This window comes from Microtus oregoni, unplaced genomic scaffold (assembly GCF_018167655.1).
Source record: "Microtus oregoni isolate MIOR12 unplaced genomic scaffold, Mior012 000016F_ref0000370, whole genome shotgun sequence".
NCBI classification, from domain to species: Eukaryota; Metazoa; Chordata; class Mammalia; order Rodentia; family Cricetidae; genus Microtus; species Microtus oregoni.
The window spans coordinates 14,283,136-14,299,062 of NW_024543075.1; the positions used below are offsets into that span (position 1 = coordinate 14,283,136).

The following is a 15,927-nucleotide window of genomic DNA, read 5'->3' on the forward strand; positions in this document are numbered from 1 at the left end:
GTCGAAGGCAGAAATGTTCTAACTTCTGACAGCTGCAGTTTACCCAAGAAGCAGGCACTGGCATCTAGTAACCTATTACCACAAAGGCAGACTGCCCTGGGGTCAGCCAGAGAAGCCCTTTAAGCTTGTAGTCCCCCAGGGTGGACTCCTGCTTCTCTCCAAGTCCCCAGCTGCATGCAACAAGCTGGCTGTGGCAGCATTCCCTCAGGAGCCAAAGCTCCTCAACACCACACCTGCATCTCAAGGACACTCGCGCCCCAAGGGTCTGATAACCCTTTCAGCGCTGAGATAAACAGGCTTCCTCTCTGGTGCTTTTGTCAGCACTTGCAGACCCCAGAGTTTATCTCTCATCCATGTGCTCACACATTTCCTTCTGATGTAATGCACCCACATCGACAGGGCTGCATGAGCCTCGGGGCTCCAGGTGAAGTCTTCACTAATGTGAGCCACAGCTGCACTCCTGAGAGTGGGAGCCACCCAGCCACTGGCCTTCCTGGTACTTCAAGGATGACTGTGCTGTTTATTTTGAAATAAGTTACAGAAGGAACTCAGAAAGCCAAACATTTGCTAGGGGTTCTCCTAGGGGACCTGTCCATGCATGTCCAGCATGAGCACTGGGTTGACAGTGATTTGAGTGTTTACCCCATAAATCCTTAGGCGGGTAAAATTATTTTAAAAAATGGATTATCACGAATCTAAGCAAATAAACAGATAGCTAGACATAAATCAACATGAACACCAGTTCCCCAAGACTATTACTATAAAAAAACTGGACTTTGGATTGTCTCCAAGATATTCATTACAGAGAGAGAGGGTAGGAGGAAGGGTGGAAGAAAGGGAAGGAGGGAGGGAGGAAAAAGGGGAGGAAGGAAAGGAGGAAGGGGGGGAGGAAGGAAGGAAAGAGGAAGGGAGGGAGGGAAGGAGAAAGAAAGCAAACTCAGTCATTGTGTATCACTTGCTAATGGGGGTCTTTCTTTCTTTGCAGACCTAAGCATCTGTCAGCTCTGGCTGCCAGGGATGCAGTGTTCTGATGGAGGTGTCCTATCTCAGCGAGAGCTGGGATTGGCTAACAGGGTTCGCCAGCCACAGAGGAAGGGTATTGGGTAGGGAGTTGCCACAGGTTCCATTCTAGCCCTAAATCCGTTAGTTAATGTATATGGATATTTAATCATTTGATTCTAAGCTAAGTTAGGGTTTAGGGGTTTTAATTCTATGCTTTTCTGCAAGCAAAATCCAAAACTTCCACCCATCCCAGGGGCCAAACTGAGACTCTGTCCTGACATGGTAGAGTACCCCGGCTGGGCAAGTGAGGGCTACGGAGACACTGGGTAGCATGAAGCCCATTTTTGTGGGTATCTTCAGGGTACAGTCATAAGTACAGCTGCTTTTAGAGGAGCTGGCCCTGAGCCTTGCACCACCCAATCCCCACCCCCACTGTCCTCCCCGCTCCCCACAGTTGGGCCTGATCACCCCGGTCCCGACACCCACCGATCATCTGTGCGATGGTCTTCTCATATTCAGCCACGATTTTCCTGGAAGAAAGGCAGAGGCACGCTGAGCTGTGGTAACGGGACGGTGCCGATCTCCACCCCACAGGTAAGGCTCGCACCCTCTGTACTCTTCCTTTCACTCATCAGGTTTGCTCTCCTGGCACACAGCCCTCAATCCAGCACACTGCTCAAGCCCTGCAGCATCTCCACGGCCCACTAAGTGGAACAAAGGCCCCACCTTCCACCTCATGACTGGAGCCTTCAACACCCAGGTCTCACTGCCTCCACCAGCTTGATCACCTTCTAGGCAGCTCACGGACAGTGGCTTAACATGGACAGACAAGCTCTTCCTTGATCTCAGGTCAAGTGTAGCCCAGGTTGTCTACTTCCTTCTTCTATTTCAGCCACACAGAATCTGTTTCTCAGGGTCTAATTCAAATGTTTTCCTCTTCAGGAAGCTGTTCCTGATTTCTCTGGGTGTTCCCTCTTGAAGTTCCCTAACATTCTCTCTGTATTGTCTCTTCTGATGGAGTGCGTGTGCTCCCCAAAGTAAAAATGATGCTACTTGTTATTCCCTTGTGTTTTTAAATTAAAAATAATAATAATAATTTTTTTTGAAAGGTGGATTGGTGAGACGGATCTGCACTATAACGCTGGCTGGCCTGGAACGCATATGGATCAGGCTGACCCTGAACGCACAGATATCTGCTTGCCTCTGCCTTCCAAGTGCTGGGATTAAAAGTGTGAGCCACCACGCCTGGCAACTTCCCCGGATGAATAGTGAGGAGGCGAAAGCAGCCCTCTGCAAGAACAGTCCTCTGAGGACACAGGGTTCACCTGGTCAATCTAGTCATCAGGAAAGTGGAAGCAGGAAGCAGGGGGGAGAGTGGGAGAGTGGGAAGAAGTACCGGGAAGTAACAGGAAACAGTGGGAAGTACCGGGAAGGAGTGGGAAGTACTAGGAAGTACTGGGAAGTAGAAAACAGCAGGAAGTACTGGGAAGCTGCAGGAAGCAGCGGGAAGTACTGGGAAGCAGCGGGAAGTACTGGGAAGCTGCAGGAAGTACTGGGAAGCAGCAGGAAGCAGTGGGAAGTACTGGGAAGCAGCGGGAAGTACCGGGAAGCAGCGGGAAGTACTGAGAAGCAGCAGGAAGCAGCAGGAAGCAGCAGGAAGCAGCGGGAAGAACTAGAGTTAGAATGAGGTTTCAGGAAGATGTGATGATGACCTGGAAACAGGCTGTGATCATCCAGGTTAGTGGTTCTCAATCTGTGAGTCACCACCTGTTTGGGGTTCGTGTATCAGATATTTATTACTATTCACAACAGTAGCAAAATTACAGTTATGAAGTAGCAATGAAATAACTTTACGGTTGGGGTCAGCACCACATGAGGCGCTGTATTGAAGGGCTGCAGCTTTAGGAAGGCTGAGAACCACTGCTCTGTGTGTTTTGCTTGCTGCTGGAAAGGTACACAGGAACGCAAGCTGACTGGAATCAGGGGAGACACTTTCACTGTCTACACACTTATCTGACTGGATTCTTTATCTCATGAACAGTGTTATTCTAAAAACATGTGTAGAAGCTAAAGAGACAGCTCAGCAGTTAGGAGCTTATGTTACTCCAGAAGAGCCAAGTTCAGTTTCTAGAACCCATATCGGGTAGTTCTCAGCTATGCGCCAACTTTGGGGAGGGATTTGATTCCTCTGCTTCCAAGGGCATCTGTATTCATAGGCACAAACACCACACAGAGATACACATAATTATGAATAATGAGTTGGGCATCGGCGGTGAACACCTTTAATCCCAGCACTTGGGAGGCAGAGGTAGGCAGATCTCTGTGACTTCAAGGCCAGCCTGATCTACAGAGTGAGTTCCAGGACAGCCAGGCCTACACAGAGAAACCCAGTCTCAATAAAATAAAATAAAATAAAATAATTAAAAGAAAATCTCTTAAAAACTCCCATGTGAAAATATGAGCCTTGAATAATAACAAAAAATTAGATTCTTCTATAGGAGACCCTGCCGGAGGTGGGGACACCTCAGCATTAATTATCATGAAGTCACAGCAGGAAGTTGCGCTCCACTGACCTCATTTCCATCACTTCCCGCCTGCTTTCTTCATATTTGTCCCTCCACTCGGAGACTTCTCTCTCCTTGGAGATAACCTAAGATCAGGGAGAGAAGACAGGCAGAGCCCAGATGAGCGTATTCAGTTCCGACCAAATCCAGGACACATCATACACACACGGGATGAAAATATCTCACATAGATCCAAGATTCCATCCAGGGAATTCTCCAAGCAGGAGAAATAAAGATTACCTAAGGACCACGGGGACGGGGTACCATGATGAGGTATCGTTTACAGCACCTGTTAGCATGGTAACCAGGCAGACCGGAACCCACGTGTGCTACCTAGCCAGCTTGCGGTGTTTAGAGGACGGTCTGTCTCCAAAGGGCAGCTTCATGGGTAAATACAGCTATTGACAGATAGTAGACTCAGGCCCTGTCCCAGCGTCAAGAATATGGATGGCGGGGGCTGGAGAGATGGCTCAGAGGTTAAGGGCACTGACTGCTCTTCCTGAGGTCCTGAGTTCAATTCCCAGCAACCACGTGGCGGCTCACAGCCATCTGTAATGAGATCTGGTGCCCTCTCTGGCGAGTAAGCATATATGAAGACAGAACACTGTATACATAAAAAAAAAAAAAAAAAAAGAATATGGATGGCCCTTGACACCACCAGTCTCATACCTCTGCTCTGGCAACTTGGAGTGCAGAGTCCAGGTCTGGCTGCTGGAACAGAAGGCCCGGAGGTTTTTCCACCTCGGTGGGCCCGATGCGAGAGTACAAGGCAGTTTTGGAGATGGAGACATCCGGTGGGTGAGCAGCTTCCCTCTGTGGGTGGTTTTGGTTTTCATTAAAGAGAGAAAGAAACAGGACAGTCACCACTAACGGCACGACAGACAGGGTTGCACGCACGCAACCGCTCGGCTGTATGGTTTTGAAACAAAGGGCGTTGGAGGCATGAGAAAATGCAAAGACTCACGGATGGGGGTAATGCCAGGCCCAGGGGATGGAAAGCCTTCATGTTGCACATATGCAGGCACACAACGGGGCTAATGAGATGGCAGCCTCTGTAACTAGGAGCCCTGGGGGCTCAGTCTGTCTGTGGTCTGCTTATCGCAACCATTTATCAGATGCCGAGCCAACTAGGCACTGTAAGCAAAGACCAGCCATTGTTCTGTGGGCCCCACTTCCAAAATAAAGTCTTGCTGGAGACTGATTCTGAATGCTGCTGGTCCATATTGCCTGGTTTTGAATAGCTGAAGATTAGATCATTTTTGTGACCTGCCCACATTTAAATTTGGTTTTCATATGGCTCAGTTTACAAAGATGTTATCTGCCCAAAATTTGAAGCCTACTAGTGTATCAGTTTTGTCTGGGTTTGGGAGATGCTGCCATTAGGTCTGCTCTATAACGGCGAAGGGGAAAGCTGGGGTCAACGACAATATCTATCTGTGTTTCCTAACGAAGTCTACAGCAAACAATGTGATCGATGCCCTACCCCACCACCCAATTGATAAAAAGGGGTACATGGCTATTCTTCCTTTATGTAGAACATTAACCAAGTTGCAACACAGTGTTAGGAGCATTGTCAACCAGCATGGCCAGGCTTCTCAGCCTATCTCCACGCAACAAAAACATCCAATCAACCACTCAGTCCTATGCATTAACCTCCTGGTGCTGGCATGGCTCCTGAAGCTTCCGCCCTTGTTACAATACAGATCAGTGTTGCAATGGGAGGCGAAGGTGGCCTAATGGGCAGAGCGGGACAGCTCCATCCTTGGAGAACCGGGAGGAAGAACTGAGCACTAAACATAACACCTCAGTTTTATAGACAGGGGCGAGGAGACAGGAGGGTGAGGGCTGAAGTGCACAGAGAAGACGAGCACTTCAGTGGGCATGGGAAGGGGTGGAGCTGAAGGTCCAGCGGCAGAATGCTCATAAACACAGGAATTGCTAGCCCTACCGCTCCTCACTAGAGTACCAGGGCTAAGGGCCTAAAAAGGGAGATAGAAAAGGCAGGTAGAAGAGCAATGGATAGGACTGGAGGTGACAATTTAGAACCATTAGTGTTCACATGCAAGGTGCACACAACAGTTTAGTTATCCTGGAAAAACACCTGCTGGGCCTGCTCATCATCCCTGCCTGCCCTGGAGATCTTGAGCTAACCCTCAAGTGACTCACTGACCCGCCCTACCCTCAAGACTTTGGGCTTATCCTCAAATGGCACTCACGGACCACCTGATTCTCACTGCTCATGACTGTCCTGAAATCCCTGGACTCACGGTCAAGTGAGTCACATGATCAGCCGTCAGAGCTAGCACACAGACCTGGTCAACCAGAACAGATTCCGTTCACATGTCAGATGGGATGCCACAAATGCCTTTCTCAGTTTCTGGCCCCACAGAAGTCTGTTTCTAGGACATCTACCTAGAGCACAAGCTACCAGCCCCTGGCGGCAGGGCAGAGGCTCTGCGTGAAGGGTTTAGCTCTGTTCTTGGAAAGATGCTGCTTCACTGAGGGAAACGTCCCAGTAGTAACCAGAAAAGCACAGCCCAAAACCACCACTCAGTAATTGCAGTTAGAAAGCTCACAAACACAAGATTATACAGAGAACTTGAAAAGAAAAAACAAACTCTATTCTCTTCACTTTTAAATGTGCTCTTTAAAAAAATGGAGCTAGGAGGAGGCTAAAGAGATGGCTCAGTGGTAAAGAGCACTAGCTGCTCTTCCAGAGGATTCAGGTTCAATTCCCAGCACCCGTATGTTGGTTCACTTTGTAATTCCAATCCCAGAGGATTTGACACCCTCTTCTGGCCTCTATGGGCACTAGGTATACACATGGTGCACATACAATCAGGCAGATGAAAAACCCATAAAGTACATTTTTTAAAATCTGAGAAAAAAATAAATAAAATTTCAAAGTGAATAGGATGTTGGAGCTGTTAAACTCAGTCTGGAACTTCTGAAGACAGATGTGAGAGGCTGGGCCTAAAGATTTTTCCAAATGAGATTCAATTCTACCTCAGAGCAAAGCAGCTCCTAGCAGTGCAAGAGAAAAAGAATTAAATAATGAAAATGAATTTCATATCACACAGGGCAGGAGCTAAATATGACCAAGGGGCACATTAGAGACGGTCAACATGCCTGATGTCCTTTGTAAAACAAGGAAGGGGTGAACAAATAAACAGATTTCTAAACGGGTGCAGGAGTCAGAACCCAGGCGCCACCCTTCATCCACAACCACTCGGCCTCTTCAAGCAGGGAGTGAACAGTTTCGGGACCACCTCGACTCCCCGCCTCCTCCAGTTATCTGTGGGATGATGAACTCCAGGACCCACACCTCGGGTCTTCCTTTCAAGCCACACATGTTTCCAAGTGAAAGTAAAGGTTTGCCTCTCGCTAATATTTTAGGATCAGTTATTTTTATACCCAGCGCCGTTTCTCTCGCAGTTAGACCTGCTGCTTCACGCAGCCCCAAACGCCAGCAGTTCCAAAGGCACAGATCTTCACTACCACCTTCAACCCTCTATGCTGCCTTGAGTGCTGGAAACGGTGAAGTTCCTCAGGCCACTATCTCCCTTTCAGATTCCTGTGCCACACGCTCAGGCCTATGGTCCTTGCCTTAGGGTTTGGGGGCAGGACATCGTCATCATGGCACTGTCCCCAGAGGAGCAGGAGGCAAGCTCGGGTCTGAGACTTCAGGGCCACATAGGTGAAGTCAGGCACCAGGAAAGCCAAGCTAAGACTTGAGGTCTCAAGGAGGTATCTGGGCCATGCGGCACCATCCAAGCAGGAGAAGGACCTCGGCCGGATGTTAGGCATCCAAATCAGACAGCAGGCGGTTTCCAAGTGCAGGCGTTGCAAGCCCAGATGAGACCCTTGAAGACTTGGCCACACACTTCAGTCCCGCTTCGTGGAAGGCATCATCACTAGATACCACGTAGCTGTGCCTGCCCATCACGTCACGACTCAGCCCCCCAGGCTAAAGTACAGGCTCCAACCACAGATTCTGAAGATGGAGAGCAAACCAAAGCCCCTCGACTAGTCCTCTGTCTTCTTTGGACTATTTTGTGGCTTCCCGGGATGTGTCCCAACTTTGGACTAAGCATCGAATGGTGGAGGAAGGAGTGACTTCTGTGAGATGAGATGCCCGTGAATGATGCTGGTATCCTTGACAACAATACACGCCCCACTCTTGCTCCAGCTCCTATCAACCCTAGGCACCTGCTCACCTAAGCCACGCCCTCCGTGTGGGGACTGTTCCCAATCTAAAGCTTGCCGTTTGGATGATCATGTTCCTAAGTTGCCTGAACACATCTTTCCGTCTTCCAACTCCATCTTGGCCCCCTTATCCAGGCCAACTGGTCTAGAGCTTATAATCAGTTTGTCATGCATGCAAAATTTGCTAGTATGCCTGCCTACCCATACCTTGGAAGGCCAGAGACAGGACTTGCTGGGCATTGAACTCAGGGCTGCTGCATTACGTACTGAGAGGGCTTACTACTCAGACTCATTCCTTGGAAGACTAATAGACACAAGTGGGAGAAACAGAATAAGAAAACCACAGCCCTGAGAAAGTGGGAGGGGGAGTTACTGTGTGAAAATAATTTTTTTTTTTCAATCATAAAGTAGGACGGGGTGTGTGAACATGACTTTGAGAAGGGGAGAGAGGCAATCCAGGAGGCGCTGGAAGGGCAAACATATTCAAAATACATTGTATGCATGTGTGACATTCTCAAAGAATATTTTTAAAATAATAAAAAGTAAAAAGAAAGCAAGCCACGGCCCGACACCATCCCCAGCTCCTAGGGACATTACCCCGTTTCTCACTGATTCTGAGCAGGACATAGACTGCTCGCTGCAGTTCTATGGAGGCTGACCCAGCACCATCTACCTCAAAGATGCTCTCAATTTTCATCCCCTCGAAATTATGCCCTTCCTCCTAAGTGATTCCATTTTTTGTGATCCATGATTTTTTTTGGGGGGGGTGGGTGGGTGTCTTTTGTTTGTTTTGTTTTTCGAGACAGGGTTTCTCTGTGTTGCCGTGGGTGTCCTGGAACTTGCTCTGCAGACCAGGCTGGCCTCGAACTCAGAGTGAGTAATGGTTTAGAGAGGTGTGCCAGGAAAATGGGACTTCATCACCCATGTCTGAGACTCCAGGGCAGAGAGGGGCCACCAAGCAGACACCGGAAAGAAGGTCACAAGGGAAATCCCCAGAGTGAGGTCAACAGATCCCCCAGGGGGCTGGCTGGTTCCAGTCAGAGCATCTATTTTCCATGTTCTGTGATCTCCAGGTGTTTTCCAAAAGTGATACATATTATTATAGGAAATGTCCCCGCCCCCAAGGTGGCGCCAGCTCTCACTTCTGAAGGACAGCAGGGTGGAAAGGGCTTTCTTCCTCTCAGCCTGCAGTCTGTGTGGCGGTGCCATCTAAAGCAAAACCAGAACACACGTTCTGAGGCTGCCAGAGACAGGACGTCAGCTCTTAGCTTCTGAAAGCCAGCTCTGGCATCTTCGTAGGAGGCAGGGTACTCTCCTTCTAGAAGGTTTTGTACTTGGCCGGAACTACTTATCAGAATATGTCCAATTCTACTTTAATATTCTCCGGGGCATACACCGTATGTACAATGGTCAAACTTTTTTTAAATTTATTTATTTTTATTTTATGTGTATTGGTGTTTTGCCTGCATGTGTGTCTCTGTGAGGGTGTCAGATCTTGGAGTTACAAACAGTTGTGAGCTGCCCTGTGGATGCTGGAAATTGAACCCCGGGTCGTCTGGAAGAACTGTTAATGCTTGCAACCTCTGAGCCATCTCTCCAGCCCCCACAGCAGCCAAACTTTAGGCAATTCACTTTATCCTAAAGTTATTCTGCAAAGATCAAGAAATAAATCTGGCAGGGCTGGGTTGTGGGCTGGTGGGGAGCAGGGTCCTTGGCGCTTGCTTTCTGAAAATCTCCCTTCCATGGCAGTTCAGCTCAAGTTTATACTTTGGCAACAAGAACAAAGACGCCTCTGAGTTTTGTTTCTTGTCCCTGCCCTGTGTTCCACTGTTCCCAGTCTGGACATCCACACTATGACCACCTCCAGTCTCCAGGAGGGGACCCAATTAGGGCTCTAGCTAGGGAGATCTATGTGTAGGCACTTGGGATTTCTGTTCCTATTCCACAGTTGGGAGAGCCTCACAAATGATCTGCTCTACGAGATAGAGATGAACAAGCCGGTCCATTGGTGACCCCGGTTCTGGCCCCCACAGGCTGGCGAACTCTGGACATGCGGCCCCGATTCTCAATCAGACTTAGCTCTGCTCTCCCAGGAGAAGCGCTGTGGAAGATCTGAACGGCAAACAGAAGCCAAGTGCTAGCTCATAGCAGCCCCTTTTGCTAACGGCACACCAGCATGTTGGATGTGCAGGTGCAAGGCTACCGTCCACAAACCTGGTCTTCCCCACCACAGGCAAACCAGCCTCATCTCAGAGACCGGAAAACTGAGGCTCAACAAGGTTCACTAACTCATTCAAGGCTCAAACTACAGAACAAAGAGGGATTCTGCTCTGGTCCAACATCAAATTCACCGGGCTGGTCAAACTCAGGGTGGGCAGAGAGTGGGACTGAGGTCACAGTTCACTGGCAGCTTGAGGGTGAGATGCCACCTACATGTCATCACCGTACTGCTAGGAATGATTACCCTAGGTCTAGAAGCAGAGGGAAGACCCTGAATGTTTCATCAACGTCACATTCCACACAAAAATCAAGGGCTGGCATGCTCAGGTCTGCAAACCAAACAGCCTGCTACCCCTTCTGTGAAGAAACATAAAAAGCATCTTCCTGGGATAGGCGGCTTCTCTGCGTGCTGCCATTCTGTATTAGCAACAGAGTGACGGGGAGGAGCCTCTGTGGAGAGGGTGTGCCCCGCAGCCCGAGATGTCAAAGAACTGCGTCTCTTTGTTCTCCATTCAATGTCTGGAGCAAGTCTTGCTCTCACTTCCTACTTATCACCTCTTAGTAAAGTTAGATAGAAACTTCCAGAAGACAGGAAAGTTACAAATTATCCCACAGAGACAAAGGGCATCGAATGTCGAGGGGGATTCTCTTCCGGTCCTGGTGAACTAACCAGTTTTACATATAACTAGCCTGCCATGTAACGTGCTCAAAGCCTTTTTTATTCTCTGTGCTCTCTAGGGGCTTCTCCCACTCTCCTCTGCCCGGCTGCACTCCCTCAGCTCCACACACAAGCTCAGGGTGTGTTTGCGCAAGAGTCACACTTCAGAGAAATCACACTCCACGGGACACCCACAATGCCCGCCTGGCCAGTGGTTAGCAAAGCAGCCCTGGGACCTGGCGGCACACACAGCATTCCCAGAAGGCAGTGCACTGCAGCGGCAAACGGATACCTTGGCGTCCTGGCGGCTGCGGGAAGCCAGGGCGATCTGCCTGGCCAGCTTCAGGGCTTCTATTCGCATGATGGCAAACTCTAACTCCTCCTGCCCGAGGGGTAGGGGGTGAGCAGACCATAGGGAAAGGCATCAAGACAGACAGAAGGTTTTCCACATCCAGGAATGAATGTGCCACATAAATGCATATGACAGCGATCGTGGGAAAACATACGCTCAGCTTTCTCTCACAACCAGCACCTCAGCAGATCATGAAACAGGGGTTTCATTTCCTTTTTGGGGAAAAAAAAAAAACCACCAACAACAAAACCCCACCCCTTTGAAGGTGTGTCAAGAAAAACCATGCAGTCGGATGTAAACCGATTTTCCAAACAGGATGGCAGTTTTTACTCTACGCCAGTTTTTGATTTCTTTCCTTTTGTTTTTTTTAAACGTTGACCAGCACTTGCTGTCAACAGCCAGGCATCTCTCAAGAGGCCTACTAACAATCTCTCTAGGTTGGCCTCACTTCCTAGGCCAAGGGGATTGCAAATTAAGCTGTTAAATTTCCGCAATAGAGATAATTATTTTGTATTCCAGAAATAAGATGGAGTCCAGATGTTGTCTCAATGGGAATCTGGGATTGTCTTATGTATTTAGACAGCTTGGCCTGACCTGATACCTTTGGTGTAGTGAATAAATCATAAACACGGCCTGTGGGGCTATCAATACATCAGAGAAATGACTATTGGGGCCAATTTCACAATAGAAATAGAAACAGTACGTTCAGTACGTAATCACACAATGTGTAGAATTCTGGCATCCCGGCTCTAACACACACATATACCAGTGTCTGAGATGAAATACTTCAACAGGACATTCCCAGTACCGCCTCATTAAGTTCTGCCTCAGCTCAGAATTTGGCTTGGGGGTTCATTTTCTACTGAGGTTTAGACAAACTCCCAAAAGGTCACATACGGGCTACAAACCTGAAGTTTCTGAGCAAATACTGGGGGGTTCTTTTCTGCTAAGTCAGGCTCCAGATAGTCAAGTGCACCACAGAGAGAGGCAGGATGGGCCAGCCTGCTGAGGAGGGCATCTGCAGACGCAAAGGCACCCTCCGGAGCTGTCTGAAGGCCGGCGGAGAGGAAGATGGAAAATAGAGGAGAGTAGAAAGATATTGATTTCAAGCAAGGACCACACACCCACACACTGCGCATTGCTGCATTAAAGCTAAAGAGAACATCAATTAGTGGCCAATACTCAGATTGCCATTTGGACTGAGACTGGCAGGCCCCGCTCCTCCTCCCAAAAGCTGAGCCTCAGGAGCCCTCCCCTGGTCAAAGTCACCTTGTGTCCGAGTCAGAGCAGTGGAAGTCGCATAACCATTGCTTTTTTTTTTTAATCTGAAAATCTCCACGAGTGGGGGGCAAACTAGTTGACGGGTTTTCCAATGCCAACATAGGTTCATCAAAGAAATAGCACCAAGGATAAATATCAAAGAAAGTAAAGTTTGAGGAAAAGGCCATTTTTAGTAGTGAAAAGATGATTTCAAACAAAAAGGTAACTCCACGTAGATTAGAAAAACTTCCAAATAGGAGGGCAACTTTGCAGGGGATGAACCACGGCCAAGTCTGCCACAGGATATATATGCGAGATCGATTCACATCTAGACCCTTTAGCTGTTCACTAATTGTGTTTCCAGTATTCAACCCAGCGTTCAACTGCCATAGGCATAGGAGGTGCTCTGGGAATGTCTGTAGCATGAGACAGATCAAATTGCCTAATATAGAACAATGCACCAAATCGAACAGTTTCAAACTTGCATGAAGATTGCTAGGAGGAAGGCAAAAGAAAAAAAAAATATAATCGAGCCAGCTTGGTTTGTTTAAGACACGTGGAAGACTCTCACACGGATATTACACACTCTAGGGAGAGCACACGTAACATGCAGGGACTGGGGACAATGAGGCCTCATCTCAGGGCCCAGGTCCTGCAAGGCTTCAGGAGGGTTTGGACGAGGAGACACTGAAGTCCCGGACCATGAGCAAGAGAAATTCGCCCAGGATACACGCAGCTGATCCCCAAAGGAGGATGATCCTTCCTCTACCCTTCCTTGTTTTTCTATACAAGCTAGAGAGGCTGAGCACAGCTTCAGCTTGTCTGTCAGACAAGTTCCAAGGAGGAAAAATGGAAAATACACCTGAGCAAAATAAAGCAGTTGACTGAGAACCGCACGGCCACCATGGGAAAAAATGAAGGCCTTTCCCTCGCTGTGAATGCAGGGTCTCACAGGCTGACTGACCACTGTGGTCCAGAGTCAGAGTAGGGCCCACAACCAAGTGAGGAGTGACCTCATCAGAGGGTGGAGCCACAGAGCCCCTCAGGCAACACTTACAATCTCAATGGCCTCTGTGGGGGTGCCCAAGGCCATGGCTTCCAGCTCCTTCTGGGAGGATTTCTCTGGCACCTGCAAGAGAGGCTCCTGGTTGGAGACCAGGCCTCGTGTGACAGGATGCTGGAGTTTTGTTGCAGCGTTCACAAGGGCTTCAGTCTCCTCAAAACTTGACCTGAGGAAAAGAAGTCAGTCATTAGAATCGTCTCCTTGGAGACTCACAGAAGTCTCTTAGGAAGCTCTCAACATCCCACAAAATCGTCCCTTCCAAGTCTATGTCCAAGGAAAGACAAAGGCCTGGACCTCAGTAGCCATCCACCTAGAGGCAGGCTATGGTCCAGCCATGTTTAAGGGCCAACTGACAAGGGAAGGACACAATATAGATGCCTTTGGCATGGGGACTGAGCTCTGGAGTTTAGGGACCAGCCACTTGTGTGTTCTGTTGGAAGGAGGCTGGGTATCCCTCCCGCTTTCCTTCTTTAGAAAATGGAGACAGGCACCTTTGAGAAGATAAAGTCAGATGCTACATGAATACAAAGCATTCCATACAGTGCCTGCCACACGGGGCCACTCCTGGAGAGATGGCATCACTGTCCTAACACCTGCCATCTGGACAGAGTTGGGTGTGCGAGGCCCACAGTAAGTCTGAGAGACCAAAGCATGAGCTTCCAGTCCTGCTCAGCACAGAGCAAGCATCCAGGGATGGATGGGATGACCTAAATAATGGAGCAATGCCGTATATTTTCCCAATCAAAGGTTATGCCATTCAGAATGTGGACACTGGCACAGGCAAACATTAATATCCGTGTCAATAAGAAATGTCTGCCATGCACGGTACATATGCTAGGCACTCTGATACCAGCTCTCCATACATCAGGCTCCTGGAAGCCAGGTTCTCCTTATGCCTGCCACTTAACCGCCCTGGGGACAGACAGTCCTTTTTAATCTCCCCAAATCCCTAGAGGTCACTTTATTCCCCTCACTTTACACAGGGAAACTGAGGCATAGGACACCCAAGAAACTCCCACCAGATACAGAGCTGGGACTTAAGTTTTCAGTGTTGTAGCAATATTGGAATATTGTAGAAATATTGGATAGATGACCAAGTGGAGTTGAATATATGAACATTGTGTGTGTGTGTCTGTCTGTCTGTCTACTAGAGGGTACTGCCAGTCAGCCGCTTCACCTTCATTCAAAGGGCCCTCAGAAATAGCAGCAATGCATCTGTGCCCTTGTGGACAGACCAAGTTAGGGGCTACCTGCAGACATGCAATGGAATAAAGTCAGACTAACAGTGGGAAGAGAGACAAGGACTTGGGGGCCTCTGGCCTAAGCCACAACTCTCTCATCATAGAAGTCATACCCCGAACATGGAGTTGGGGAATCCGACATCCGGACCGGAGGAGACTTGACGGGGCTCTCCTGCGAAGTGTCAAACATAAGGTACAAAGCCTGCTTCTTCGGAGTGTCATCTTCCTGCTGCAAGAAGCAAAGTCACACGTCCATTAGCTGGGCACAGTGGCCTAAGAATGCCACCCAAGTGAAGAGAGCACTCACTGACAAGAAACAAGCAAGCCTTCAGTTTTCTCTCACTCCCGGAAGAGAGAAGAAAGCAGGAAGTAACCAGGAGAGGGCCAGGAGGTTGGGAGAGTGGGACCTGTGGAGATCTAAGGTGGGAATAGCCCGCTGGTGCTGCTATGTGCCCTCTCCCAGCAGTGTTGAGGATGCAGAGTTACCCAGCCACGCTCTCAGTCCTCACAAAGGAGTGGGGGATGACAGCATGCTGACCCCAGTGATGAGCGCCACCACTGAGGCCCTGTGGTGGTCTGAATGAGATGTCCCCCATAGTCATGGGCACTTAAATCCTTGGCCTCCACATGATTTGTGTTTGGAAGGTTTAGGAGGTGTGGCCTTGCTGGAGGAAGCTGTGTTACTGGAGGCGGGCTCTAAGAGTTTAAACTCCTATATCCTCTTGCTTGTGGTTCAAGACGTGCCTCGGCTCTGCTAGTGCGGACTCTTACTCCTCTGGAACCATAAGCCCAAATTGCTCGTGGTGTTCCATCAAAGCAGCAGAAAAGCAACTAAGACAGACCTCAAAGAGACAAGGCAATGGGCTTGGCCACAAACGACAAAGAGTCATTCTTCTTGGCTGGTCAGGAGGGTCATGAACAGAGGCTATGGGGGCTGCGGCGGCCTCAGAACCTGAGAGCCCATCCATGATCAAGACCAAGAGGAGAGCGCAGGTGGATCTGGGCGCAGACTATACAATCAATGTGCGGCTCAAAGGGAGCAAGAGTTACCGGTAGGGTGGTCAGACTAGAGTCCCAAGACCTGGGGCGATGAGTCTAGGAACGGGGACTGGCGTTCCTATGTAATGGGACAAGTCTGAAGGACCCTGTGCAGCCTCGCTGGAAACCCCACAGAAGCTGCTAGGCCAGGGTAGAGGAGGAACTCACGGGTAAGGAGGAGCCAAGCTTTTCCATGTATTCGATTTCATAGGAGTTTCTGTAGTCCAGTTCTGCAAACGAAACGGCGAGATGAGTACCAGGGCGACTGAAGGACCTGGCAGGGGGTGTGCTGAGTTTCGGGGGACCCAGCCCCCCGCGAGACA

At 49.2% G+C, this 15,927-nt stretch overlaps 1 protein-coding gene across 17 annotated transcripts in view; it reads right to left on the reverse strand.

The window, feature by feature from the left end:
• Positions 1–15,927, reverse strand: part of Tacc2 (transforming acidic coiled-coil containing protein 2) — a 200,367-nt gene that overhangs the window by 10,019 nt on the left and 174,421 nt on the right. For 11 of the 17 annotated variants that reach the window (XM_041665996.1, XM_041665994.1, XM_041665991.1 and 8 more), the window contains 8 exons: positions 15,773–15,834; positions 14,680–14,795; positions 13,320–13,491; positions 11,911–12,051; positions 10,943–11,032; positions 4,236–4,379; positions 3,576–3,652; positions 1,489–1,532 (listed from right to left, as the gene is read on the reverse strand). In XM_041665996.1, coding sequence (XP_041521930.1) covers positions 1,489–1,532; positions 3,576–3,652; positions 4,236–4,379; positions 10,943–11,032; positions 11,911–12,051; positions 13,320–13,491; positions 14,680–14,795; positions 15,773–15,834 — 846 coding nt within the window. The remainder of the gene's footprint in view (positions 1–1,488; positions 1,533–3,575; positions 3,653–4,235; positions 4,380–10,942; positions 11,033–11,910; positions 12,052–13,319; positions 13,492–14,679; positions 14,796–15,772; positions 15,835–15,927) is intronic. The other 6 variants (XM_041665997.1, XM_041666004.1, XM_041666005.1 and 3 more) reach the window with 2 other exon arrangements.